At 41.3% G+C, this 27,874-nt stretch overlaps 1 protein-coding gene across 3 annotated transcripts in view; it reads right to left on the bottom strand.

Moving 5' to 3' along the window:
* Positions 1-355: 355 nt before the first annotated feature.
* Positions 356-27,874, bottom strand: part of pbx4 (pre-B-cell leukemia transcription factor 4) — a 373,866-nt gene continuing 346,347 nt past the window's right edge. For 2 of the 3 annotated variants that reach the window (XM_041176981.1, XM_041176982.1), the window contains exons 7-9: positions 20,415-20,527; positions 9,243-9,332; positions 356-4,316 (exon numbers count right to left, since the gene is read on the bottom strand). In XM_041176981.1, coding sequence (XP_041032915.1) covers positions 4,224-4,316; positions 9,243-9,332; positions 20,415-20,527 — 296 coding nt within the window. In that variant the 3' untranslated portion in view covers positions 356-4,223. The remainder of the gene's footprint in view (positions 4,317-9,242; positions 9,333-20,414; positions 20,528-27,874) is intronic. The other variant, XM_041176984.1, reaches the window with a different exon arrangement.

The following is a 27,874-nucleotide window of genomic DNA, read 5'->3' as shown; positions in this document are numbered from 1 at the left end:
AAATACAATAATACTGTCAAATGATTGAGTGGAGAACAGGACAGGGTTAAATCATCAAAATTATAACATGGAATATGGGTAAGATTGAGCAGGCTCCAGTGGCCTGGGCATTGTTGAAACACAAAGGGTGCAAATCACCCTGCCAGTGGTGTTTGTTTCCATGGGGTCCTATCCCTGGAAACACTCAACCATCCTTCAACCAGCACCGCCCCCCCCCACCCTACCATGCCAGCTCATGTTCCAACCCTAGTCAGGGTCCAGAACATGTCTGCTACCATAATAAAAGTAGGTGCAAGACAAAAATTCTTCTGTTGCATAAAACAAATTTATAACTAAATTCCACAACAGATTTGGGTTTGTGGCAAAAGAAATGTTTTATTCTGTTTTGTGTTAACCATACAAATAAAAACGCAATACACCTCTTCCTTAACATTTTTTTCAAAACTGCTATCAAGCCGTTTACACAGTATCTAGTTTTGAAGGAAAAGGTTTGCCAAGGCATGAACCCATTCCAGTAACTGAAAAAAGGACACACCGTGCTCAGTTACTTTCCAAAAGTTTTAAAAGCAAATTTTATACATTTTTCTTTTTTAAAGTTTTCTGTTATCTTCATAAAAAGTTTAATACAGTAGACTTCTATTTAAACAGATGATTGATCCTGCCCATTTGGAATGGTCTTATTCTATTACTACTGAAAGTATATGGTTTACTGAGATTTCATATAGTCTGACTTGTCTTATATTTTCAATAATGCTACTTTATTTCCTGTTGCCAGCTCCTACCTAGTTTTGTTTCTGAATTTTTTATTGAAGGAAAGCTTTGTTTAAAAAATCTGAGGTACTAAGTATTGGTGTCTCTGAACCACAAATATAATTAATGACTCATCTTGCCAGCACTCTGATTTCTATTAAATTTTTAAATGTGACTTTGTAAGATTAGTTATAAATCATTGCATTAATCGTGATCAATAGTTTACAGTGTATTGTTACTGCTGTTACAAGTACCTCTGTGAGACCAAACTCCCATCTGGTAGGAGAAGACTTCTTAAAAAAAAATTCTGGAGGGGAAAAAAATAGCAAATTCAATTTTCAAATGAAATGTTTTATAAACAGAAACTATCGATAAGATTGGTGTGTTCAGAACATCTCTGTATATGTAGTTAACTTCCCCACCCCAAAAATGCAAATAAGTGCAGGAAGAGGAGGGAGCGTCATTACCATGTAAGGTTTCTCGCCCTGTGAAAGACTGGTGTTAGTGGAATCAAGGGGCTGCCTTTAAAAAGATGCCCTCCTGACAAATTATTCCCCGTACAAACTGCAGTTGCAACCTGAATTTCCACTTTTATATTTTGCGGATAGAAAAATGGTAAAGACTAAATGGTCCGATTAAAATCATTTTCTTTAAAAATGTTTCTCTCCCCCCCTCCCCCACACCTCTGGTTCCATCTGAATAAACAGAAATCTCTTGTATTTCCTTTGAATTGAACGTTGATTTACGCTAGTGGATCACAATCTCAGATTAATGGAGCTTTACACTGCTTCACTCTTCCAGAGTGAAATAAAATGATCAGGACTGTAGGACCCTTTCTGTAATCGGCAGATAGTTTGGAAAGGCTACGCCACCATGTTGGCCACGGATTGAAACACTGTAAACATTAGACGTGCAGAACACATCCAGAATGAATGTAAGTTCAACTATTATTTGAGTCTTGGTCATCTACTGGTGGCGGCTCAACAAGTTAACGCAGCATCTTATGCCGAGGTCTAAAGTGATCAGTGCTGAGATGGGAACTCTGCACTCCTGTGGTTATCAGCTGCAACAGCAGGCTGTCCCAAGGCCGAATACATTTCAGACTTTCCTAGCAGATTTTCATCCGATTCATATAAATCTTCCACTTGCTGAAAATTACATGGACACCAAAAAAAATATCTTGCAATTAAAGAAAAAATACTTATGAGGCTATTTTTATTTAAAGTTGGAACTTTTTCAGGGAGTGACTGACTAGTTCTTTTGTTTATGCTCCCAGTCATCCCGGATTCCCCGATTCTTACACAGCCGTCCTGCAGTTTGAGTTTTTTTTCCACAGTGTGATCTTCAACAGTGTTCCATAACTTCCAAATCCAAAATCTGCACAGATCACCTTGGACCAACGCACAGAAACGGCAGCCTAAAGCTTCATAGGGACTGAATACATTCATAGCAAAACACGTAACATTTAGGGGGCAGGAAGGGTCTTGCAGCAAATGAAAAGCTCAGCTTCCACATTTTTTTTAAAAAAAAGAGCTCGGGAATCTGTCTGGGACAGAGTCCTGTTGAAACTTCAATCAGTCATGTCTTTACATTTACAGTAACTGAGTCTGCACGCTCACAGAGTAAAAATTACCTTTGGGATTTAGAATTTTTACAATGACATCAAATTTCAAAAGTTCAAACACCACAACCATCGAGACAGAACGCCAGAAACGGAAGATTAAAAAAGTTAGTAAAGCTGAACCATGTGTACTTTTTGTGTGAGCGTCTGTGTGTTATGGAGATTTTTGGTACAGGCAGTGTAGATTTGGATAGACATTAATTGCACACAGAAGGCAACTACAAAAAGGACTGATTTTCAGGAATGTCACAACTCCAATCTTGTTTTTCAATATAAGGTTACTTTTGACAGTCTATGTTGAATGATTTATAAAATCCCAAGTGGAAACATTGGAAAGTGCCAGTCCTGGGCACAGACCATTCCTGCAGTCCGACATCACTTTACTAAATTAAACTTTCTCAGCATTTCAAACTCCGTTTAATTTCTAGTTACCACACTAGAAGACTTCCTCATCCCTACTAGATGAAATGCTTCTGTCTCCCACTGTTCATTCCATTTATACCATGGACTGTTTTATTCTATACTGTGATTCCCAGAGTTGTCCAATAATTCCTTTTCCCCATTGAAAACAATCCAGTAACTTTGCAATTTTGAAACAGAGAAGGAGTTTACACAAAAGGCTGTACTAACTGGGACTCAATCAGAAAAGCAGATTTCTGATAAAGGGTAACTAAGGGATGGAACTACAGAGTACATAAGGTCACAATAACTAACAAAAATCTATTATCCATTATTTCTATTTTCCTTTACATAGTGAATTTCAATTTTAAGAAAAAGTTAATAAAGGGCTTTGGCCATTGTTAACATTCACACTGTGCAGAACAGTGCAGAACAGTATCAGCTGTCACCAGGCACAGTGCTACCTCACTGCTCCAACATCAAAATCATACAGGAAAGTGCAGACCAGGTCTGAGTCAGCCCAGTCACCAACAGAGACTTTCCACAGGGCGACTGAGGTCCATCCTTCAATTATCCTTGCACAATGAGTTTTCCTTTTTAAACACGGTGCTCCATATTCCCAAATGTCCTGTATGTATTCCTGAAACACCTGTTTTAAACACAGTGGTGCCTATCTTTTGTCCACTGCTGCCAAGCTTGAAGAGGAAGTGGTCTAAAATCAGCCCTGAGAAATATTTTGTTTGATTCCTAGCCAGATTCAGAGCTGCTCTGTACATCCATAAAACCAAATACTAACTTCTAGTCAGACACTAAAGACTAACACGTCATTAGCAAAAAAAAGTCAGTCTGCATTAGTTGAGTAGACCTGGATACCCCACAACAATCACATGGTCAGTGTAGGGTTCGATGTCTGTTTCTGCAGTCACTTCAACCTACACAAAACACAGCTAAACACCTGCTCACTTAGGAGCAGAGACTTTTAAAAGCAGTAATAACTTGGGTTTTATTTTCATGCATCAGTCTGTTAGTGAACTGTTTTCCTAATACAGCTGACCCGTGGAGCTGAATTTAAACTTGCACATTGCAACACTGATAGAGGTTCAAGGGATGGGATAAAACTCACAAACGTAAGGTGATGGCTAAAGTATGAGCGTAAGTCTAGTGTATATTGCTGAGAGGTAGTGTGTAAGCACTGTAACCTAAACAGGAAGCATTCCTCTATTGGTTTTAAAAGGGTTTTACAGTGAGGTAATTGGCTGCACTCAGTTGTGTGAAAAATGTATAAATACCTTTTCTTGTCCTACTATATTTACAAATAGGTGGCAGGGAGCTTCTACCCAAGAAAGAATCCCAATGACCCTTCCAATGAAATCAGGTTGGAATCAAATTCTTCTCATCCTATGGGTCAAGTGAAATGAAAGCCAGTGGGCAGTGGATGATCGCTGGCAGCTCATCAGTTGGAAGTGTCTGAGTTGACACTGCCAGGTCCTCCAGTGGGTGAAGTCACAGAAGATGGGGTAGTAGCATCCTGCCAGCTGCCATTAGCCTGTGAAAAAGAAGAGCAGTCAGGGTCAAACTCATTCATCCTTTGTGCCTGCTCCCTCTGGGTTTACATCGTTGCAACAGATTGCAATCATACCCTTTTACATTTTACTAAAATAGTCATAATCAACATTCCATCCATTCAACTGAAAGCTTTTTGGTTTCTAACAGTTCTGACCCTGTCTACAGTTCACCCCAGGGCTCATGTTATTCACAGTACACAAGGATGGGGCACTCATAGTTTGCCTGCCAAGAGATCCGTCGAGCAATGCAGGGAGGGATTCCTTTCCCAGACCTTACTGAGACCTCTCGCTCACCAGCTCCTGGAAGTCTGAGTGAGTCTGTCAGTCATGACAAGTCCCAGTGTGAAGTTCAGCAAGGTCCTGTGGCGTCATGGTGTTGATAAACTGTCACACCACACAGCACCTGGGAGTTTTATGCAATGATTCCTTAGGTTGAACCAACCATGAGATGAAAACGGAAGAATGTAAAAGAAAATTCCCTATAGCCACGATAGAAAGAATTCACTCTTATCGGTGTCGCTCAGTGTGATAAGCTCAATCTACCAGTTGGATAAGAGATCAGCAATTCCGGCAGGAATCGATGTGGAATTCTCCAATGAATCAACTGTTTTGACATACATTGTCTTTTCACGCTGAATATTTTAGTTACAGGTTCCACAGGCCCATTCAACATTGATCAAATACTCCAGGTAAATCCAGTGCAATGGACAAAATATATTCAACGCACTGAGACTCTAGGCCGAAGAAAAGGCTGCAGCCCAGATAAGCTCAATAATGGCAGAGGTCAGGTCTAGGCACTGTGTGGGTTTTAGGGGCAGGGGATAATGGTGGGGCATTGAAAACTATTTGGGGCAGATATGGAGACTGGGGTGATTGCAGGAAGAAGGAGGGTGTTCTGTGGGGGAGGGGGCTAAGGAGAGGTTTTTTATATGGGGTTGGCTATGGAGAGAAAGAGAAGGTTGCGCAAGAACATAAGAAATAGGAGCATGGGCCATTTGGCCCATCTGCCATTCAGTACGACCATGGCTAATCTGCTGCCTCAACTTCACTTTCATGCTCCCCATGACCCTCGATTTCTGACCAAAATTTAATTATCTCAGTCTTGAGTATACTCAACGATGGAGCAGCCACAACCCCACTGGGGTAGAGAATTCCAAAAATTCAACAACCCTTAGAGTGAAAAAAATTCTCCTTATCTCAGTCTTAAATGATTGACCCCCTTATCCTCAGGGTGTCCCCCTTCCCACCATGGTCTAGATTCCCCAGCCAGGGTAAACAAACTCTGAGTGTCTACCCCATCATGCCCCATCAGAATCTTGTGCTTCAATGAGATCACCTCTCAGTCTTCTAAACTCTGAGAGTATAGACCCAATTTACCCAGCCTCTCATCACTGGAAAACCCTCTCATCCCAGGAAGCAGTCTAGTGAACCTTCAATGTACTACCTCCAAGGCAAGGATATCCTTCCTTAAAAATGGAAACCAAAATTGTGCACAGTACACCACAGTTGCCCTGTACAAATCCCTGTACAATTATAGTAAGACTTATTTGTCCTTGTACTTGAATCCTCTTGCAATAACAGCCAACATGCCATTTCCCTTCAAAAGGTATTTCTGAAACTGAAAGGAAGAAACTACAAGACGGTTCAGACCGGACTGGTTACATGGTGCAGAAACTTGGGCAACATTAAAAAGAGTGGAACAATGGCCAGATACTAATGTGATACAGAGTCTGAGATGGATGTGTGGAGTAACGAGAAAGGACAAGTTCAAGAAAAAGCACATCACGGGGTCAGTGAAGATTGTCGGAGCATCAAAGAAAGTAGCTGAGAAGAGATTGAAGTGGCATGGTCATCTGTTGGGGCAGGAGAGAGCAAATATGATGAGGCAAGAGATGGAGATGGGACTGGCAGGAAGAAGAGGAGGAAGGCCTAAGACTAGATAGAAAGATGTGGCAGCGGGAGACTTAAATGCAGCAGGATTGGAAGGGGAATGAGTAACTGACAGGGGGATATGGAGAAGACTGAACAACCAGCATTGTGATGACATCAAGTAAAATGGGAGAAGATGAAAGACTACCATAGTGAATACCTTCACACTTCCCCACATTATAGTCAATCTGCAACCTTGTTGCCCAATCATTTAACTACTCTCTTTGCAGCCTGTGTCCTCCTGATAGTTTACATTTCCATAGCTTTGTATCATCAGCAAACTTAGATACATTATTCTTAGTCTCTTTGTCTAAGTCATTAATATAGAATGTAAATAGCTGAGGCCCCAGCACTGATCCTTGCAGTAATCCACTAGTCACAGCCTGCCAACTTGAAAATGCCCCTTTTATCCCTACTCTGTCTTTACTGTCCACTGACCAATCCTTCATCCTTGTTAAAATATTGCCCCAACTCCATAAGTCTTTTTCCTGGGTAAGAATTTTTGTCTGGCACCCTACAAAATGTCTTTTGGAAATCCAAGTATACTACATCTGCTAGCTTCCTTTTATCTACCCTAGTAGTTACATTCTCAAAATACATTATTAAATTTTTCAAACATGATATTACTTTTGTAAAACTATGTTGATTTTGTCTAATCCTACCATGATTTCCTAAATGCATTATTAAAACTTCCTTAATAATTTTCCTGACAATTGATGTCAGGCTAACTGGCCTGTGGTTCCCTGTTTTTTCTCCCTCCTTTCTTGAACAGTGTTCTTACATTTGCCAACTTATAATTTGTTGGGACCAAATCTAGGGAATTCTGGAAATTCATAATCAATGCACCTACTCTCTCTGCAGCTACCTTTTTTTACAACTTTGGGCCACCAGGTCCTGGGGAGTTGTCAGTTTTTAGTTTCTTGAGTTTCTCTAATACTTTTGCTCTGCTGATATCAATTACTCCTATTAGCCCCTTGGTTACCCTCTATTTCTGGGATGGAATTTGTAGCTTCTTCTGTGAAGACAGACACAAAATATTTGTTCAACAGCCATTTCCTCATTCCCCATGATAATGAGAGGAGAAGAGGAGGGCTCCATGTGGGGGGGTGGAGGGGAAGGGGGCGTGATACTGCCTGTGGCTGTTCCACGCCGGAGGGTGGATGGGGGAGGGTTGAAGAGGAGGAAGGGTTGGCTGTGTGGAGGGGAGAAGGGTCCACACCCAGGCAGTATGGGGCTCAGTGTGTGGGGGTAGGGCAGCATGGAAGGGCTCCGCACGTTTGAGCGCGTGGATCAAAGGTGAGGCATTCCATTTGAGGGACGAGAAAGGAGGGGCTCTGCATAGGGGGCTGAGGAGGAGGATGGCTTCCATGCACATGCACAGGGTGGAAGGAATGGGAGGAAGAGGAGGAGGGATTTTATGTGTGTGAAGGTTGGTGTGATGGGTTTTCACATGCAGTTTATCAGCATGTGCACAGGGTGGGGGGGTGCTGTGGGGATTACACTAGTTCCATTCATGTGTCACAAGGGTTGGGGGAACAGGGTTTACAATTGTGAGGAGGGAATCAGGTCAACCTATGGGGCTAGGAGGCAGCAATCTGCTCTTCCTGGACCACAAGCTATGCTGGAAAGACACTCCCCTCTTCCACACAGAATTCCTCACCTCCCTTTAGCTGCTGGGCTTCCCATGATCTGGGAAACCCAGATGGTCAGGGTTAAACCTGGGAGAGTTGTCAAATCCAAGGCACACAGCTTCATGAGGGTCCAGCCTCCAGGGAGCAGGTTGGTCAACCGTCCCTTCCTTTGTCCCACCTTCATTAAAACCAGAATTGTGGGCTTGGTTGGTTTTGAGATGTATTTATAACACACTTCACCTGAAGCTCCTCTAAAGCTGTGAAAGCCGAAGCTCCATTATAGTCCCATTCTCAATCACAAAATGGTAGACACAGCGTCCAGGCATGCTTTTCATGCAACTTGGTAACATATACTGATGCATCACTGACATCAGACATAACAACCCTATGGAATACACACACACACACACATACATACAAACACACGAATTAGGAGCAGGAGTAGGCCACTCAGCCCCTTGAGCCTGCTCCGCCATTCAATAAGATCATGGCTGATCTGATGTTAACCTCACATTTCTGCCTACCGCCGATAACCTTTATCCCCTGGCTTATCAAGAATCTATCAACCTCAGATATACTCAAGGACTCTACCTCAACCACTTTTTCAGAAAGAGAATTCCAAAGTCTCACAACCCTCAGGGAAAATTTTTTTCCTCATCTTTGTCCTAAATGGGCGGTCCCTTATTTTGAAACAGTGACCTAGATTCTTCCACAAGAGGAAATATCCTTCCCATATTCACCTGTCAAGTCCCCTCAGGTTCTTATATGTTTCAATCAAGTCGCTTCTTAATCTTCTAAATTCAAGACGAGTCTGTCCATCCTTCCATCATAAAACAACACACCCATTCCAGGTATTAATATAGTAAAACTTCTCTGAACTGCTTCTAATGCATTTACATCTTTCCTTAAATAAGGGGACCAATACTGTACACAGTACACCAGAGGTGGTCTCACCAATGACCCGTATAACACACACACACTTACAGTCAGCTACCAGTTAACTGAAGTGTTTAGACATTATTCTGCTTACTGACAGGGCCATTGAATTTCAGAATGGCAAACTCAAGCCATCTCTGATGTACAGCTTAAAGTAGAGGTGGCTGTAAATGGTGGTCAGATACAAACAGGTCTGCCAAGGGTCACAAGTGATAAAAGCACAGGTGGCTGCCAGGTTCTATTAAGAACACCCTGGTCATTCCCAGAAACAATGCATACAATAGAATGAGAGTGAGGATTGAGAGGAGCCAATCTTAACTAGGAATGAATAAAAACCAAAAAATGACTAAGAACTTTCAACTCATAAAGGATTAAAGCCACGAGTTTAAAATAAGAAAAGCTGACCCTTACATCTATACGTCTTGGGGTGTACATCTGGCTTGCTGCCATCTCATCACTGTATCCGCCTGTCTGGTGTATAACATGACGCAGGGAATCCACCTAAAGAACACAATAAGTCAATTTAGAAGTTTCTTCACAGACTACAGAGGGAACAAGCTGAGTTATTGGTCTCAATTCTTCATCCTCCAGCCCCCATTTTCACAACGGCCAGGATTTTCCAGCCCTGTCGAGACAGGGCCCACTGGGGGAGATTTGGTGGCCCAGCCAAAAGTCCATTAACTTTGGTAGGACCGAACAATCCCGGCAGTGGGCAGGGCTAGAAAATCCCAGCGAGTGAATGATGATGAAATGAGAACATTTTGATTGTACTGTTTAGTAGAAGTTGATTCACAGGCCACACTGTGGGTATCTCAGTCCCCTATAACAATCCCGACAGCAAAGCAAATTTCAAGCTAGGATTCAACTTCCGCTCCCAATTTGCTTTAAGAATTTCTTCTCATAAGTTAATGTTAATTTTGCAAAGGTAATGGATTAGGCAGCAGATTTAATTCAACTGACATTGAACATTTTATTTTGTGATTTTGGAGGGGACCGTTGTGTACATTATGTTTGAAGCTGACAGAGTCCACAATGCAAATAGTGAAAAATGGTGATACACGATATACAGTATCTTGTCTGCTTGAAGTTATGCAGCTGAACGCTCCACTGCATGTTACCCCGGACTGGAAGGTATTGGCGAACCATGCTGGGTATCGAGCAAATGCTTCAATTCTTCTCAGTAATAGCTTTTTTGTTCAGTTTGTCACATTTTTATCAGTTATTTAAATGCATAGCAACACCAGCACTCACTTCTAGTGGTGGTAGCCTTCTGTCTCATAAGATGATGGTGGCCAACTTTGTGTTAGGCGTTGCCTGGTGTGACACAGGAACCCCATTCTCACATGGCACAGCAGTCTCCGCCTCATTCACTTCTAGTATTACTGTTGTATTTGAAATCTACCTTTAAAGGAGGCAGTCTTAATAAACAAGAGGCAGCTTCTTAGAAGAATCCAAGATGACAGCTGAAATTATGGGTTTAGCAGCAATACCTTTGGGCCACATTTTAGTGGTGATCTGGACACTTACACTTCAGATTTATATTAACCCTGAGTTATAAAATCTGCAAACAGCACCATATTCCAACACCAGACTCTGAATGTCGATCTGTGATTCAGAATAACACTGCTTAGGAAAGTCGAGATAGCATTTCAAGGCAGTTTCTTGTATCTCAGGTGAAAATATTTTAAAGGGAGAAAAATCTCAGCTGTTACTGCTTATTAAATTAATTAAGTGCTGAAAAGTTCATTTGTATAAATGTGCTCATATCAGACTTTACTTCTTTTCTGTTTTGAACTAAAAAGCAAGGGTACGTTTGAGCATTGCTTCTACTGAAGAATTGATACTTTGTCCTGAAATTACACCATGGGATACACTCCAAATGTTTGCTTGAAATTCCCATCTCTGTTATTTGGTGGAGGCATTATCATCAATTCAAATTAAACATTGTTACCACAAGGAGTAGTAAATAATAGGAAACTACTCAGGGCAGTTAGATAAAATACAAGAGGGAGAAAAAATAGAGAGATGCCCTGATAGGGTTAGATGATGTAGGGTAGGAGGCTCAGGCAGAACATAAACAATGTCAGGCTAAAATGGCTTGCTCCTGTGCTGCAAATGCCATGTAATACTATGTAACCAGGGCAATGCCTACGCTGAATACCGGAGGCAGAATGCAGGAAGCATCACACAGCCATTCTGTGGCGTCCAAGGATTATTACTGAGCCAGAACTTTGCAAACAAAAGATGGGCAATAACGGGTCAGCAATGATGTATGCTGAATCAAAAAACATTCTTAAAAGCTGCTATAATGGTTCATGCTGGTGGCTGATAAAGCAGCCACAGTAACAAGGTTTTACAGAGCAGAACATAAGAAATAGGAGCAGGTGTTGGTCATTTGGTCAACCATTCAATGGCTCCAATTTCCAATACGATCATGGCTGATCTTTCACCTCAACTCCACTTTCCGGCACTATCCACATATCCCTTAGTATCCAAAAACCTATATTCAACAACTGAGCACTCTGGCTGTGAGAATTCCAAAGATCTACAATGGTTTCAAGTGAAGAGATTTCTCCTAATCTCAGTCCCAAATGGTCAACCCCTTATTCTGAAACTGTGATCCTAAATACTAGAATCCCCAGTCAAGGGACAAATCCTCCCTCCACCCATCATGTCAATCACCTGAGGAATTTGATATGTTTCAATGAGATCACTTCTTCTAAATTCCAGGGAGTATAGGCCCGGTCTACTCAGTCTCTCCTCATAGGACAATCCTCTCATCCCAGGAATCAGCCTAGTAAACCTTTGTTGCACTCCCTCCAAGGATTAGGAGACCAAAACTGCACACAATACTTCAGGTGTAGTCTCACCAAGGCTCCATATAATTGCAGCAAAATGTATTCATTCCTAAGCTCCAAGCTATTTGTAATAAAAGCTAACATACCATTTGTTTTTCTAATTACTTCCAGCATCTGCATGTTTTTGTGAGTCTTGTACAAGGGCACCTGAGTGCCTCTGAACACCAGCATTTCCCACTCTCTCACCATTTAAAAATATTCTGCTTTTCTATTTCTCGCTCCATAGTGGATAACTTCACATTTATCCACATTATATTCCATCTGCCATATTCTTGCCCAGTCACTTGTCTGTCTATATCCCTCTGCATCCTCTTTGCATTCTCTCACAGCTTACTTGCTTCCCTGACTTTGGATAGTCAGCACTCACTCTTGGATACATTATATGCTGTTCCCCCCATCCAAGTCATTGCTATGGATGAGGCACTGATCCTTGCAGTAACCCATTATTTATATCCTGCCACTACAAAAATGATCCATTTATTCCTATTCTCCGTTTTCTGTCCATTAACCAATCCTCAATCCATGCTAACATATTACCCCCACTCCAAGAACCCAATTTTGTGTGGCGCCTAAACAGATGCTTTTGAAAATCCAAATACAATGCATCCACCGATTTCCTCTTTATTTATTCTGCTAGCTACAATGTCAAAAAATCTCTAACAGCTTTGTCAAACATGATTTCCCTTGACTCTGTCTAATCATATTGTAAATTTTTGTTAACATGCCCTTTAATAATAGATTCAAGCATGTTCCCTACTAGTCATGCCAGGCTAGCTGGCCTGTTATCTATTTCACTCCTTTCTTGAATAGTGGGGGTTAATATAAGCTGCTTTCTAGAGCAGTATGTTGAGGAACTAACTACGGAACAGACTATTTTAGATCTAGTATTATGTAACATAAAAAGGGCTAATGGATAATCTTGCTTTAAAAGAACCTTTAGGGGTGAATGACCAGAATATGATAGAATTTTACATTATGTTTGAAAGCAAGGTAGTTCAATCTGAAGCCAGGGTGTTTAATTTGAGCAAAGGGAATTAAGAAGGTAAGGGGGACAAATTGGCTGAGATGGATTGGGAAAATACATCAAAAGGTATGACCGTACATAGGCAATGGATCATCTTAAAAGTATTATTACATAGTTTACAGCAATTATACATTCCTTCAAGGCACAAAAACCCAAAACGAAAGGTCAGTCAGCCGTGGCTAACAAAGGAAGTTAGGGATTGTATAAGTGTAAAAAAGGTCTATGAAGTTGCCAAAAATTGTAGTAAACCTGGGGATTGGGAGGATTCTAGAATACAGCAAAGGAGGACCAAGAAACTGGTAAAGAAAGGGAGAATAGAATATGAAAGTAAACTAGCAAAAAACATAAAAAACAGACTGTAAATTCTTCTATGGGTATGAAAAAAGGAAACACTTGCTTAAGGCAAATGTAGGTCCATCACAGGCAGAATCAGGAGAAGTTACAATGGGGAATAGAGAAATGGCGGAGAAGCTAAATGATTACTTTTTGTCTGTCTTCACTGAGGAAAATACGAGAAATCTCCCAGATTTAGTGATCCAAGGGACTCGGGAGAATGAGGAGTTGAAGGAAATTTGTATTAGTAAGAAGGTTGTATTGGAGAAATTAATAGGGCTGAAGGTTGATAAGTCCTCAGGACCTGATGACCTACATCCCAGAGTGTTGAAAGAGGTTGCTATAGAGATAATGGATGCATTGGTGATCATTTTCCAAAACTCCACAGATTCTGGAATGGTAGCAAATGTCACTCCATTATTTAAGAAGGGAGGGAGAGAGAAAACAGGGAACTACAGATCTGTTAGCCTTACAACAGCAGCAGGGAAAATGCTAGAATCTATTACACAGGATGTGCTAAATGGACACTTGGATGATAATGATCTGATTGGGCACAGTCAGTGTGGATTTATGAATGGGAAATCATGTTTGATGGACCTGTTGGAGTTTTTTGAGGATGTTACTAAAGGGGAGTCAGTGGACAAAGTTGGACTTTCAGAAGGTTTTTGATAAAGTCCCCTGCAGGAAGTTGGTTAGCAAAATTAAAGCACATGGGATAGGAGGTAACATACTGACAAGGATTAAGAATTGGTTAACAGGAAGAAAACAGGGTAGGAAAAAAAACAGGTCATTCTCACATTGGCGGGCTGTAACTATGGATCAGAATTCAGGCCCCAGCTGTTCATAATATATATCAATGATGGATGTGGGGACCAGATGAAATATTTCCAAGTTCGTGGATGATAAAAAGCTAGCTGGGAACGTGTGCTGTGAGGAAGATGCAAAATGGCCTCAAGAAGGTTTGGGCAGATTTAGTGAGTGAGCAAGAATAGGGCAGATGGAATATAATGTGGAAAAATGTGAGGTTATCCACTTTGGTAGGAAGAGCAGATGTGCAGAGTATTTCTTAAATGGTAAGAGATTAGAAAGTGTAGATGTATAAAAGGACCTGGGTGTGTTTGTCAATAAGTCACCAAAGGCCAACATGCAGGTGCTGCAGACAATTAGGAATGCTAATGGAATGTTAGCCTTTATCGCAAGAGGGTTTGAGTACAGGGGTAGTGAAGTCTTGCTTCAATTGTACAGAATCTTGGTTAGACTGCACCTGAAGAACTGTGTGCAGTTTTGGTTCCCTTACTTTGAGAAGGATATTACTGTCATAGAGGGGGTGCAACGAAGGTTCACCAGACTTGTTCTCAGGTTGGCGGGACTGCCTTATGAAGAGAGATTGGAGAAACTGGGCCTGTATTCTCTAGAATTTTGAAGAATGAGAGGTGATCTCATTGAAATCTACAAAATACTTAAAGGGATAGACAGGGTGGATGCAGATAAGATGTTTCCCCTGGTTGGGGAGTCTAGGACCAGGGGACACAATTTCAATATAAGGGGGAAGCCACTTAAGACAGAGATGAGGAGAAATTTCTTTACTCAGAGGGCTGTGGATCCTTGGAATTCTCTACCCCAGAGGGCTGTGGAAGCTCAGTCATCAAGTATGTTTAAAGTAGAGATGCCAATGACATAAAGGGATATGTGGATAGTTTGGGAAAAAGGCACTGAAGCGGATGATTAGCCATGATCATAATGAATGGCTTGATGAGCTGAATGGCCTACTCCTGCTCCTATGTTCCTCCTAATCAATGGGGACTGTTCTAGAATCTGAGGAATTGTTGAAGATCAAAACCAATACATCCACCATCTCAATAGCTACCTCTTTTAGGAACCAAACCTGCGCCGTGACCTCTTTCTCAGCTCAGGAGAAAACCAACTCTATAGTTAGAGGTTACAAACTGTTTCATGAAGTCTACTATCTAAAGTACTATCTATAGATACTGAGACAAACCAAGGCACATACTGTTCTGTATTTAAGGAAATTCAGAGAGGAAATTACAGACCAGTTAGCCTAACATCTAATCTTGGGAAATTTCTAGAGTCTTTAATTAAAGATAGAGTGACTGAACACACTGAAAACTTAGCTGATCTGAGAGCGCCAGCATGCATTTGTAAAGGTTAGATCATGCTTTACAAACCCAAATAAAATTCTTTAAAAGGTGACACAAAGTAGTGAATAGGGGAATATTTATCAATATTATCTATATGGACTTCCAAAAGGCATTTGTTTAAGCACCTCAGAAGAGGCTGTGAACTAAAGTTGAAGCTTATGGAATTTTTGTTAATCAAAGGTGTTAAAGGACACGGGGAAAAGCTGGTTTATGGAGTTAGGTCACAATTCAATCGTGATCTCACTGTGTGGGGAACAGGTTGCAGGGACCAAATGGCCCACTCCTTTTGCTAATGCAATTTGCGCATTTTTAACTGAATAAAGAAATGCCACTTTTTTGCAAAACTATTGAAACTTTCATCTGTTTTTCTTTGATCCAACGTTAGGAACTTTGAAATCTGTGAAGCATCTGTTTCGGAATAATAATTTCGAAGTCCTCCACGAGCTTGCCTCTGCCTATCTCTAAAACCTTCTCCAGCCCAGAACCCTATGAGATCACTGCACCCCTCAAATTCCAATCTGTGGCACATTTCCAATTGCCATTGCTCCCATTGCTGCTAGGCCCTAAGCTCTGGAATTTCTACCCTTTACCTCCCTGCCTCCTTCACCTCCTTTAATATGCTCCTTAAATGCTCTTAAAGTGTCCTAATGCCTCATGTGGTTTGGTGTCAAATTTTATTTGATAACATTCTGGTGAAGTACTTTGGAACATTTTATTACATTAAAGGTGCTATATAAATGCATGTTGTAGTTATTTTGTTGTTGTGTGTGTGTGAGAGAGAGAGAGAGAGAGTGAGTGAGAGAAAAAGTGTATGTGTGTGTTCCTATTTAAGTGTTGTTCATCTGTAATATCTTCCAGTTCTGATGAAGGGTTTACACTGCATATTTTAACTGTCTGCCCTCTCCACAAATACTGACAAACCCTGCTGAGGATTGGCAGCATTTTGTTTTGGTGACAGTATAGCAGGACTGTCCAGGCAATGTGCCACATCTTAGAGACACATGTTCTACTGTAGAAGATTGACTTCCTAGTTCCATATGCTAGACTTAGACTGCAAACTGACAAAGAAGTTTTGTTTTGTGACTCTCCAACACCATTAAATAAACTCCTCCATTGGGAAAAGTGTGCAATCACAGCATGACAAATTTACATAGGTAATTGTAGTTATAAATTTGGAAATAGGAATTCAAAATGGAACTACGAAAATTCAGACAGAATTACATCTGCATCCTGCACAATGATCTACTCGCTTCTAATCCCACTTCATCTGAAAACAATACTAGTACTAACTCCCTGTATGCAATTCCAAGGTAGATCGTTTGGTATATATCTCTCAGATACTATGTCTACCTGCAATCTGTTGCTGTCACACTTTCAATGCCATGTGCAGATAAGCCTATCCATTCTCAAGTACACTTGGACACATTCGACAGAAGGCATTTCAGTGTGACCATTACTGGGCATCAAAGGGAGATGGATGTCCTCACTCACAACTAGACAGTATCTGAATTATAGTGAAGGGTATAATCTGTATTTTAAACCAATTTGTTAAAAAAAACCAGCTCATCATTCAATGGATAAGCAAAACAACAAATGTCAGTTCTGAAAATGTCAGAAGTGAGGAGAAAATAGGAATCTAGAGATGAAAATTGACACACTGATTCAGATTATAATGGATATGTTGGCCTGCTTAACCCTGTCCCTTTCCCTTGGTAATTTATCTCCACTAGCAGTGTCCATTATGTTCCTGACATTGTTAAAAGGCTATAAAGCCTCAATTATAACTGTGTGCTGTCTAACAGGTCACTTCCAATGAATGTCAGTACAGTAACCAGTTAATGCAGCTGATACTACAAAATGGCATGTATTGCAACAAGCAGAATATCTGATCTGAAGGACCAGCTCACATCGAGATGGATGGTAACACACAATAAAAAGTACAGTATCCGTGAGTTCCTCTTCTTCCCACTTGAGCCCAGGTAAGAATCCCATGCAGCCAATCACACAAAAACGAAGTGACCCGCTGGAAGGGACCTACTAACTTCTCCAAAGATTCAGTAGGTTCAAGCCATTGGCCAAGGCCACAGCCCAACCACCTCTCCACCTCTTATCCTGCAAGATCATTTCACTCCACCCAACAGTCTGGCATGCCTGTGAGTGCATCAAGTTCCTGCTTCCTACTACAGGCTCACACATGGTCTCACAATAAACAGATGAGAGAATTCAGATCTGCAACAACCTATGCAGATCTACAAAATACTGCAGAAGCACAGCTTTCACAGAGTTTCACTGGCACACTGGTTGGAGTGGATGGGAAGGGCCTATTTACTTTAGCAGAGTGGTCAGTGGCTAGGGAGCATAGATTTAAAGTGATTGGTAGAAGGATTAGAGGTGGGATGATGTTAGGGGAAAATTAAAAATGCTAAAAGAGAACGCTGTAAGAATTTACTGAAGAACACTTAAAATCTCCAGGCAGACATGGCTGCTAAGCATATTAAGAGTTGACGATTACCAGATGAACATTGCACAGCCTTGACAGTCAGAGTAGAGACACAAGAAAGGACATAAGTTAGATTAGGTGTACTCGCTTCTCACATAGGGAAGGGGCAGATGGTTTTAGCTTGGATATGGGAAGACATACAATGGACAAAGAGGGGGTTTTGGTGAAACACAAACAGTCTTGAGCTGTGAGAACCAAGGTCTTTGCGTACATGTTTTAATTTTGATTGGATAATATCGTTATATATACATCCTTTAGAATAATTGGTTGGCAAAATCACATGTTTATGTACTCAATAGGATAATAGGATAACATGGTATCTGAGTGTCGGTTACCGATTGGATGTATTCAAATGTACTCAAATGTACTGTGATAAGAAAAGGTACAAAAGTAATGAAATGTAATCAGGCAGGGAGCTGGGTTTTCATTCTTAGGAATGGTTGCGGCTCCCTTACATATTCCTGAATAAAACCGGTTAAAGGGAAACCTGAGTCTCTGTGGTCTTTGCAGGATTGGGGATTGTAATTTCTCCTCTTCAACTGGCCTGTGTGGTAGTTGCTGGATTGGAGGGAGTACTGTCTTCAGATGAGGAAACATTTTTCACCCATGGGCTTATAGGGGTCTGGAAATCATTGCCTGAAAGGGTAGTAGGGGCAGAAACACTCAATATTTCAAAAGTGTCTGGATATGCACTTCAAGTGCAGCAACCCACAGGGCTATGAAAGAGATGCTGGACAGTGGGATTAGGCTGGGTGGCTCCTTATTATGCTGGCGCAGACACAATGGGGTAAGTGGCTTCTTTCCGTGCTGTAAACCTTCCATGATTCTATGAGGAGACGTTTAACAGGATTTTACTGGGTCATCAAAAATTCTAGGGGTAGGGAAGAGGAAAGAATGAAAGAACTTGCCTCTCTTTAGCACCTCTCACAAACTAAGATGCCTCAAAGTACTTTATAGCCACTGAAGTACTTTTGAAGTGTAGAGACTGTTGTAATGTGGGAAACAAGGCAGCCAATTTGAGCATAAGCTCCCACAAAAACAATTAAATAAATGGCCAGGTGATCTGTTCTTTTTGAAGGAGTTGGTTGAGGGATAAATATTGACCAGGACACAATGCAGAACTCTACTGCTCTTCTCTCAATAGTGTCGTGGGATCTTGGATGTCTGCTTGAGAGAGCAGACATGGCTTAATATTTTATCTGAAAGACATCACTTCTGACATTGCAGCACTCTCTTAAGACTACACTGCAAATGCCAACTTAGATTACGTGCTCAGGTCTGTGAGACCTGAACCGGCGGCATTCTGAGGTGAGGTTTCACTGGGGCACCAAAGATAAACCATCAACTACCAATTTATATGACAGGCCCTATACAGCAATTAAGGCATTCTCTCTGTACATTTTAAACACTTAAGACTTACACAGAGCGTATAATATCCTTTGATTTCTGTTAAATTGTTGTCTTTTATATTGTTTTATATTGATTTTTACTTGTTTTTGAAAATGAGGAATGATTACTGAGAAGTGTTGGGGAAACTGCAGGAAATAAAAAGCCAAAATGCAATGCTGTATTAAATATTAAAGCTGCAATGTACCATGAACAGTTTTCACTGGTGAAACAGTGGCAGCAATGTACCATAGCAAAAGTAACATTTACTACACCAGGAGATTTTGGATTTTAAACGTACTTCCCTAAGCGCTATCATCCCACTTTCCAGCCCTTTCCTTCCAAGTTTTTCTTTCCAAGTTAATCCTTCATATTAGTATTTCCTCTTAAGTGGCACTTTACAACTCATAGGAATGGACTATATGTGTGTGTGTGTGTGTGTCTTGGTCAACCCACCATTTTTTATATAAACGGCATGGGCCCAGCAGCTTTCACCTCCTGCACTACTTGGGGAAACTCAAGTTCAAAACTTCTGCCTCACTACTTTACAAGCAGAGCCCCCAAGAGTTTTAATCAAGAACTCAGCTACTTTCCTCCTCTCCTGCCCTGAAGATATTTGTTCTGGCACAGTTCTACAGCAGCCAGCTTCCTTCCACTTTCTTGCAAGAGCGATCAGTCTTCGCTTGTGAGCCCAGATAGACAATTCAATTGTGGGAAGTGTCCTGTCCTCACACACCACTAACACAAACTTTTTAGCAGGGTTCACTGGCCAGCAAACTGACAGGTGTATCTCTCAATAGCTTGGAGGCATTAAGGCCAATTATAGCACATGGTATGACCAGCACAGACCACCATCAATGCTAAAGCCCTCAAACTGATGTTGATCATCTACATACTGTTTGCCAGTGGAACTATTAAGGGGCAATTACTCAGGAATATGGCTAGTGGGAAGGCTCACCCAGATGATAATTCCAGTTAAATTAATCATAGCATAACAGTGATGAATATTGGATGGAACTAAATAGATTTGGGCCAGCTAATGCTACATTCAAAAGCATCTACAATTGGAACTTCCTGTAATGGAACTGAGCACATCATGACTTCTCAGCAAGAAAGCACAGTGACATTAGAAGGACCACATACTCAACGATCTGGTGGTAGTTGCCATTACTCAATTGGCATTTGTAGATATTGACCATTTAAATCTCCCAAAGTCATCAGCAGGTTCTGGCCATCTTTGAAGCTTCCTCTTTTGTGGGTGGGGTTTGTTATTCTAATCTTTTTGAAATGTCCCGTACTCCAAACAAATCGTCCTATGCCTACCTGTGACTGCACGTTAGCTCCAACTTGAGAACCCTGGTAAGAATCCCCATTCAGTGACTGCATGTTCATGAATAAGTCTCCAGAGTTTGGCATGTTAAAAGAACCAGAAGAACCTGGAAAGGAAAGAGTCAGGTACCTGAATCACGCACAGATCGCACACAGTACCACCCCCCCTTGAGCCAAGCACAGAGACAAGCTGAAAGTGCCAACAGGAAGGGGTTAGTTGAGAAACAAAACTGCATGCAGTCAAAATGCCCAGATTAAAACTTTCAACATGCTCACAATATCTGTTAAATAGTTACATGCAAGGGTTCATTTTTGTTTACTCATTCATTTACTTAATTAATAGTAGGAAAAATAACTTTTCAGTTGAGAGCAATTAGATTTTATTGTTTAGACAGCATCGATCCTAGTTTAAGAGTACCTTGAAAAGCATTTTAAAAGTCAAGACATCATGCAGAATTAGTAACTTTAGGACAAGAATGAAGTAGTCACACAATGCACCTGAACCATCACAAAATTGGCAAGAGTCCTCTATAGCTCTAATCTACTGTAGGTTGTGTATAATGTCACTGTGTTTGTTACAGGAAGCCTGGTCCATGGTAAAACACCCAAAAAAAAAAGCCAAACCTGGATCAGCACATCTCCACTAACCAAGGAACGTTGCAACAAGCTGTTACAGTTTGTTTATTACTAATGGTGCACTTACTTTAATCTTTACCAAAGCAGCCTAAAGGTTTTGGCCAAAAGTTCACCGAAACTGGTGTACCCATATGCTGCTGTTTACAGTCTGTGTCCATAGCTAACAAGAAAGCAGGAATGGATCTTCCACCTCAGCTGTACTTGAAGTTAAGCACCTCAAATAGAACTACCAGCCAGGAGGCAAAGATAGCTGATTACTCCCAAACTGTGGTATTCGAGCATCACTAACTGAGAAAGGCTAGCTTGATTGGCTTAAACCGTAAGCCCATCTTCAAGGACGAAGGAAGAGAAATACATACTTAAAATGATCAATGACCACCAACCGAATTGCTCATGGTACACCAGATATGGGAGGAGTTTATTTCACACCAATTAGTCTGCAAAGGCCTAGACATGGATAACTCGCGTGCAAGGTCTTGGTAAAAGCATGGTTTATGGAGCTCCAGCAAAGCAGCTAGCTGTCGATGAAGCCTTGTAACAGCAAACACTTGTACCTTCTACAAATAAGTTCCCAAGAAGTAGTAACATGCAGATGTCACACATCAGAAGCAAAGAACCAAGGGTAGCATTATTGCCAAGTCAAGTCAGCAACATTCTTACATTGCATATTGGAGGAGAGAAATACCCTGGACCTGACTTGAATATTGTGCACGAGTTCCACACACAATGACAACAGAAGGGATTGATGAACTGAGAATTAATTAAAGTGTAGGACAAGGTGGTTTAGAATTCTGATACTCTTTGAAAGCTAACCTTGTGCACCAGTCTTCCTTGTTGCATTATTAGTAGCATTCAATGACATTTTCACCCTCCTGGTTAACCATCCTGGTGATAGAAATGAATGCTGCATGAGGCCTCTATTCAATGAAGATGTGAAGCATGCAGCAGAAAACTGCTCTGGAAATCCTGGAGGTGCAAGGGGAGTCACCCTAATCACTCCAATAGTATATTTGATCATTCCGGTTGTAACACATCAAATAAGCCCCAGGCACTATGTTCAAGCCAATTGTAGCACACTAATTTCATCCATGGTGAAATGAATATAAGAACAAAATAGGAGGAGTGGCCAATTTTGGCCTTCAACCTGTTCCACCATTCATGATGATCATGGCTGATCTTCAACCTCAACTCCACTTTCCTGCACTGTCCACATATCCCTTAATTTCCTTAGCATCCAAAAACCTATCAACCTCTGTCTTGAACATACTAGATGGTTCAGCATGCACAGCTCTCTGCAGAAGAGAAGTGAGAGTACCAGCTTGAGCTGACCTGATGCTGTCCCTTGCTGCTCGCAATTTTTCCCAGATGCTTGACACTCAACCCAGCACAAATCCTCAGTGCCCTCCTTGTGGGAGAAGCAACATTTGCCGCACCCATGCTCTGTTTTGTCCATGCTTGACACATGGACACAATGAGCTGTTAGCCCCATACCATGGCACATTAAGCATTGCATCTAGGAGCCTGACTGGCTGGTTGACTAAGCAAGTCTACAGAATATTGTTGCCACTTCATATTGCTGCAATTAGTAAATGGATTATATTGCGGACATCCCCTATGGTAGCCCAGAAGCAGCCAGTACCACAAGTCAGAGAGCCATGGTTAACTTGTTAGCCATCAACAGTCCCACTCCTAAGTTTAAGGTTAGCTGCAGATTTCCCTGAAGTATGGCACTGCAACTGCCTTCCTCATAAACTTGAATTTCTAGAGATAGTGTTCCTCAGTCATTGTTCAGATAGCTGTGTCTGGGCCTGTATATGTGATGAGAGGCATAGCAATATGTGTAGATCAAGGACATCTTTTGCCCTCCGACACTCTAGCTGCCTTCTCTGCTTATGATCATCCTGCTTCCATTGGTGGAAACAGCAATTTCTAGACCCAGTAAGTAGGAAACTTGATTGGCCTAAAAAGAAAAATGAGCCCAACACATTATATAAAGTTACCCCCTACATTCAGAATGCAATAACAGCATAGCACAAAGACATTATTTAAGAAGTTTTCTGAGGATAAAGTAACTAAATACTTGAACTGCTGTATCCCTAATTACCAGTAATCCATTGCATAAGTTACACTGAAAGCAGCAATGTCATCCTCCTAATCTTTAACAATCAGTGACCATTCTTCATTCTTTCTCTGTCCAAACTTAGAATCCAGTACCTCAACCACATATATCCAACATTTGAAAGTGCAGCGATTGCCTAGATCCCAACATGCAAGGAACAGGATATTATTAAGGGCATTGTATTTAATTAGCAACTGAGTGGCAATAATGATGGGGTTCATACTTCTAATGTCATTTACTGCCCTGTGTGGGTGGGAAAGTGCAAAATGCATGGAAAATTCTGCAACAATTTGAATAATTGGTGATCAGCAAAGTGACAACTCAGGGAATTGCTTCTCAGTTGCCAAGTGATACAAGGTCCAGGCTTAAAACTAATGATAACAGCTTCAAATGTTGCATCCAAAGTTAACTTTGCTGTAAAAAAATGCTTAGCTAATAGTGGATAAGGTGGTGTGCAACAAGCACAATCCTTTGAGTTCCTTATTACTGTTTATGAATGATCAAACAGCATTGATTTACTAGAACTATAAATTAAAGGTTTCTATTGTGTACTTTTATTTTTATTAAACCAGGAAGAGCATTTAGAATTACCCTCCATAAATAATTAATTTTAACTTCAGAAAGACAGCAATCATTATAACTTCAGCTAGCAAGTGACAAGCTGCAGGCTGGTATACTCTCTCTCTGTCTCCAAACCCACTTCCCTGTGGGACAGCAGCAAGCAAAACCATCACAAACAGATGAAGCCCCCCAAAACGTAGGGACAAGAGTTGACAGGAGAGGCAGTCCTGTGACATTCTGACAGGGAGGCATCATAAGATGCAACTTCTAAATGAACACGTTGGGTAGAATTTTCAGCCTATCAGGCAGACGGGCCCGACCCAATCTCCGGCGGGTGGGGAGCAGATCCCCGCCAGAGAAGCGGTCCCGCCGCCATTTTACTTGGGAGGGCCAATTAAGACCTGCCCAGCTTGACGTCCGGCGGGAAGCACTATGCACTTCCTGTGCAGGCAGGCAGAGAGGGAGATTTCCCAAAAGCGAGAGTACGCTCTTTCACGCATGCGCACGAAAGAGCGCACACCTCCCTGAGGCTAAGTGCAGCCTCAGGGAGATCACTTATACTTTTAAAAATATGAAAAATTGAAAAAAAAATTCCCTAACATGTCCCCCTCATGTGACAATGTCACATGAGATGAGACATGTTCATAATTTACATAATAAGTTTAGTAAACTTTGAAAAACCCTACAAGAAACCCCATCCCGCTGCTGGATGAGGTTTCCTGTTTTCTCTATTTGCCGCCGGGACTCCTGACCTGCCCGCGAACTTTAAGGTTGGACGGGCAGGTCTTTTAATTGTATAATTGATCCTGTCAATGGCCTCAATTGGCCATTGACAGGTCAGCGGGCACACATACGATTTGGCTGCGCCCCCGCCTTCCTGAAAATTTAAATGGGGCGGGGTGACATCGGGGGTTCCGTCCGACATCATCCTGTGTCTTTTTGTGTGTTGGCGAGCAGGCCCCGCCCCCTGCTCACCAACAGCAAAATTCTGCCCATTATTTATTCTACGACAGTTCAGAAAACACAATCACACTCTGGCTATCTTTGCAGCAAAACATATTCACGGTAATACAATTTTCTTTCTCACTTTATCTCGTGTTTTTCAACTATTATCACCATCCTGCCATGCTCCTCTTTCAGACTTCCTCATACAGGAAAGCATATAAAACTCTGCTATTCCTTCCTTAGCTATTCTCCATGCTTCACTTGAGATGTCTCTGATGGTTTTCAGGCAGCAGATCTCTGCCTTAACAAAGTTTCATACTACTCTCCCAAAGAACTGACTGGATACATCATATGTACGTTGGCTTTTGGTGTTAGTCATGTGGGAATTCCAACCCATGAAACAGAGTGCCAGGAAGTGGGAATGCTATAGTGGTATTGGTTAACTACATTTTGGCAACTCTTAAAAGCTTCAAATTTTCCTGTCCCACGACAATTGCTAAATCAAACTAATGAAGATGAAGAAACATTGAAACATAAATGAAACCACTGCAGACTAATAAAGCCCTTGTGAGTTAATGTAAAATGTGAATTAAAGTTTGAGGTGACTCAGCAACTTAGTTATTATAGTGGGGAGCTGAACCACAAAAACCTGAAAATCTGATTTCAAATTGTTGTAAGTTAGCTAATCTAAATGGTGCTGATAGCATAAGGAAACAACAGGCCTCAGTTCCACAGTCCATAGAGAGCAAAATTAAACCAGGGCCTGGGCTTTCTGGCCCCGCTGTGGGACCTGTTGCAGGGTTGCGGCAGGTTTTCATGGGACTGGAAGATCCCGACAGTGAGCTGGACTGAAAAACCCTGGGCCAGGTCTCCTGTCCCAGAGGGGAAAAAGACATTTGTGTACCTTGTATGAGGACTAGATTGGTTCAGCTGTAAAATAAGTGAGAAGCAAGAAATTGGGATAGCACCATGTTATAAGAAGTCACATGCGATCCAATACTGAAATAAAGCTGATGAAGAACAATGTTTTTCAGAATCGGAAAGTGGTTTGAATGTAGTTATATGGAACAGCAAAGCCTAGTTTCATGTTGAGGAAGATCTCCATGTATTAACATCTGATGTTGAGGAAGGTCTTGTTCCTGTATTAATATCTGGTGTTGAGAAAGATCCCATTCCTGCATTAATGTCTGGTATTGAGGAAGATCCCATTCCTGCATTAATATCTGGTGTTGAGGAAGATCCCATTCCTGCATTAATGTCTGGTGTTGAGGAAGATCCCATTCCTGCATTAATGTCTGGTGTTGAGGAAGATCCCATTCCTGCATTAATATCTGGTGTTGAGGAAGATCCCATTCCTGCATTAATATCTGGTGTTGAGGAAGATCCCATTCCTGTATTAATGTCTGGTGTTCAGGAGCATCCCATTCCTGCATTAATATCTGGTGTTGAGGAAGATCCCATTCCTGTATTAATGTCTGGTGTTGAGGAAGGTCTTGTTCCTGTGTTAATATCTGGTGTTGAGGAAGATCCCATTCCTGTATTAATATCTGGTGTTGAGGAAGATCCCATTCCTGTATTAATATCTGGTGTTGAGGAAGGTCTTGTTCCTGTACTAATATCTGGTGTTGAGGAAGATCCCATTCCTGTATTAATATCTGGTGTTGAGGAAGGTCCTGTTCCTGTATTAATATCTGGTGTTGAGGAAGATCCCATTCCTGTATTAATATCTGGTGTTGAGGAAGATCCCATTCCTGCATTAATGTCTGGTATTGAGGAGGATCCCATTCCTGTATTAATGTCTGGTGTTGAGAAAGTTCCCCTCCCTGTATTAATGTCTGGTGTTGAGGAAGATCCCATTCCTGTATTAATGTCTGGTGTTGAGGAAGTTCCCCTCCCTGTATTAATGTCTAGTGTTGAGAAAGTTCCCCTCCCTGTATTAATGTTTGGTGTTGAGGAAGAAACTTCCCTGTATTAATGTCTAGTGTTGAGGAAGTTTCTCTCCCTGTATTAATACCTGGTGTTGAGGAAGATCCCCTCCATGTATTGAGTGTCTAGTGTTAAGGAAGAAACCTTCCTGTGTTAATATCTGGTGTTGAGGAAGATCCCGTTCCTGTATTAATACCTGGTGTTGTTTAAGATCCACTCCTTGTATAAATACCTGGTGTTGTGTAAGATGCGCTCCCTGTATTAATACCTGGTGTTGTGTAAGATGCGCTCCCTGTATTAATACCTGGTGTTGTGTAAGATGCGCTCGCTGTATTAATGTCTGGTGTCGAGGAAGATGCGGTCTCTATATTAATGTCTAATGTTGAGGAAGATGTATTCCCTACCAATATCTGATGCTGAAGAGGATCCCTCTGTATTATATTAAGCCCAAAGGTTTGTAATGTTGAAGATAAAGAACTCTGATTAATCTCTGTAAGACAAAGGGAGAAGTCTTGGAGCTGGAGTACTTAACAAACATTTTCATTGCATGCATTTAAACTTCTCTTGTGAGATGGTTATCACATTCACCTACATAAATGCAAGCTATTTAATCATTGGGGAAGCCTGAAGGGAACCCAAATATGGATTTGTTTTCCCATGACCTCTGTCTCAGAATCTATGTGGGGTAGACTCTTCTGGCAGGCTGATGCAGGAGAGTTTTGATCAAACATTTCTCCGGTCCTTGAACCCTGGTTTCCAACAAAACTCTCGCATATACTTGAAAGGCTCAGGTAGCATGGACATGTATCAATGTACATCAGGAAACCATATGAGGTGATGTATCCATGTGTGATCATCAACCACCAATAAATGGAGAAAACAAAAATAAAATCAATAAATAGAAAGGTATTTTCAAACACAAGGGACGAACCTGAAGAAAATAAACACTGCAATTTTCTGCCTACAGTCAGCAGAAAAGCAGTGAGAGACAAGGAGGAAAACGAACTCCCAATAGGACAACTGGTAAAAGGCAACAGATCTGAATTCCAGTCAGGTGCATAGTTTTTTTTTGCTGGGTAACAATGTTGTTAAGACTAGTGTATGAAGCATCATGCAGATGTCACGCAGTACATTGTAATTGATTTCTGGCAAGCCTCAGGAGAGACGATACCTGTGGCATATGTACAAAGGAGAACATACAACAAAGGCCAAGTTGAGGGAATTAAATAATACGTGCAGCCTCCTCTGTTGTGTTGTTGAGGCATTA

The sequence above is a fragment of the Carcharodon carcharias genome, chromosome 30 (assembly GCF_017639515.1).
Source record: "Carcharodon carcharias isolate sCarCar2 chromosome 30, sCarCar2.pri, whole genome shotgun sequence".
Lineage (NCBI taxonomy): Eukaryota > Metazoa > Chordata > Chondrichthyes > Lamniformes > Lamnidae > Carcharodon > Carcharodon carcharias.
The sequence above is the reverse complement of the archived record's forward strand: the minus strand, read 5'-3'. Positions and strand labels throughout refer to the sequence as shown.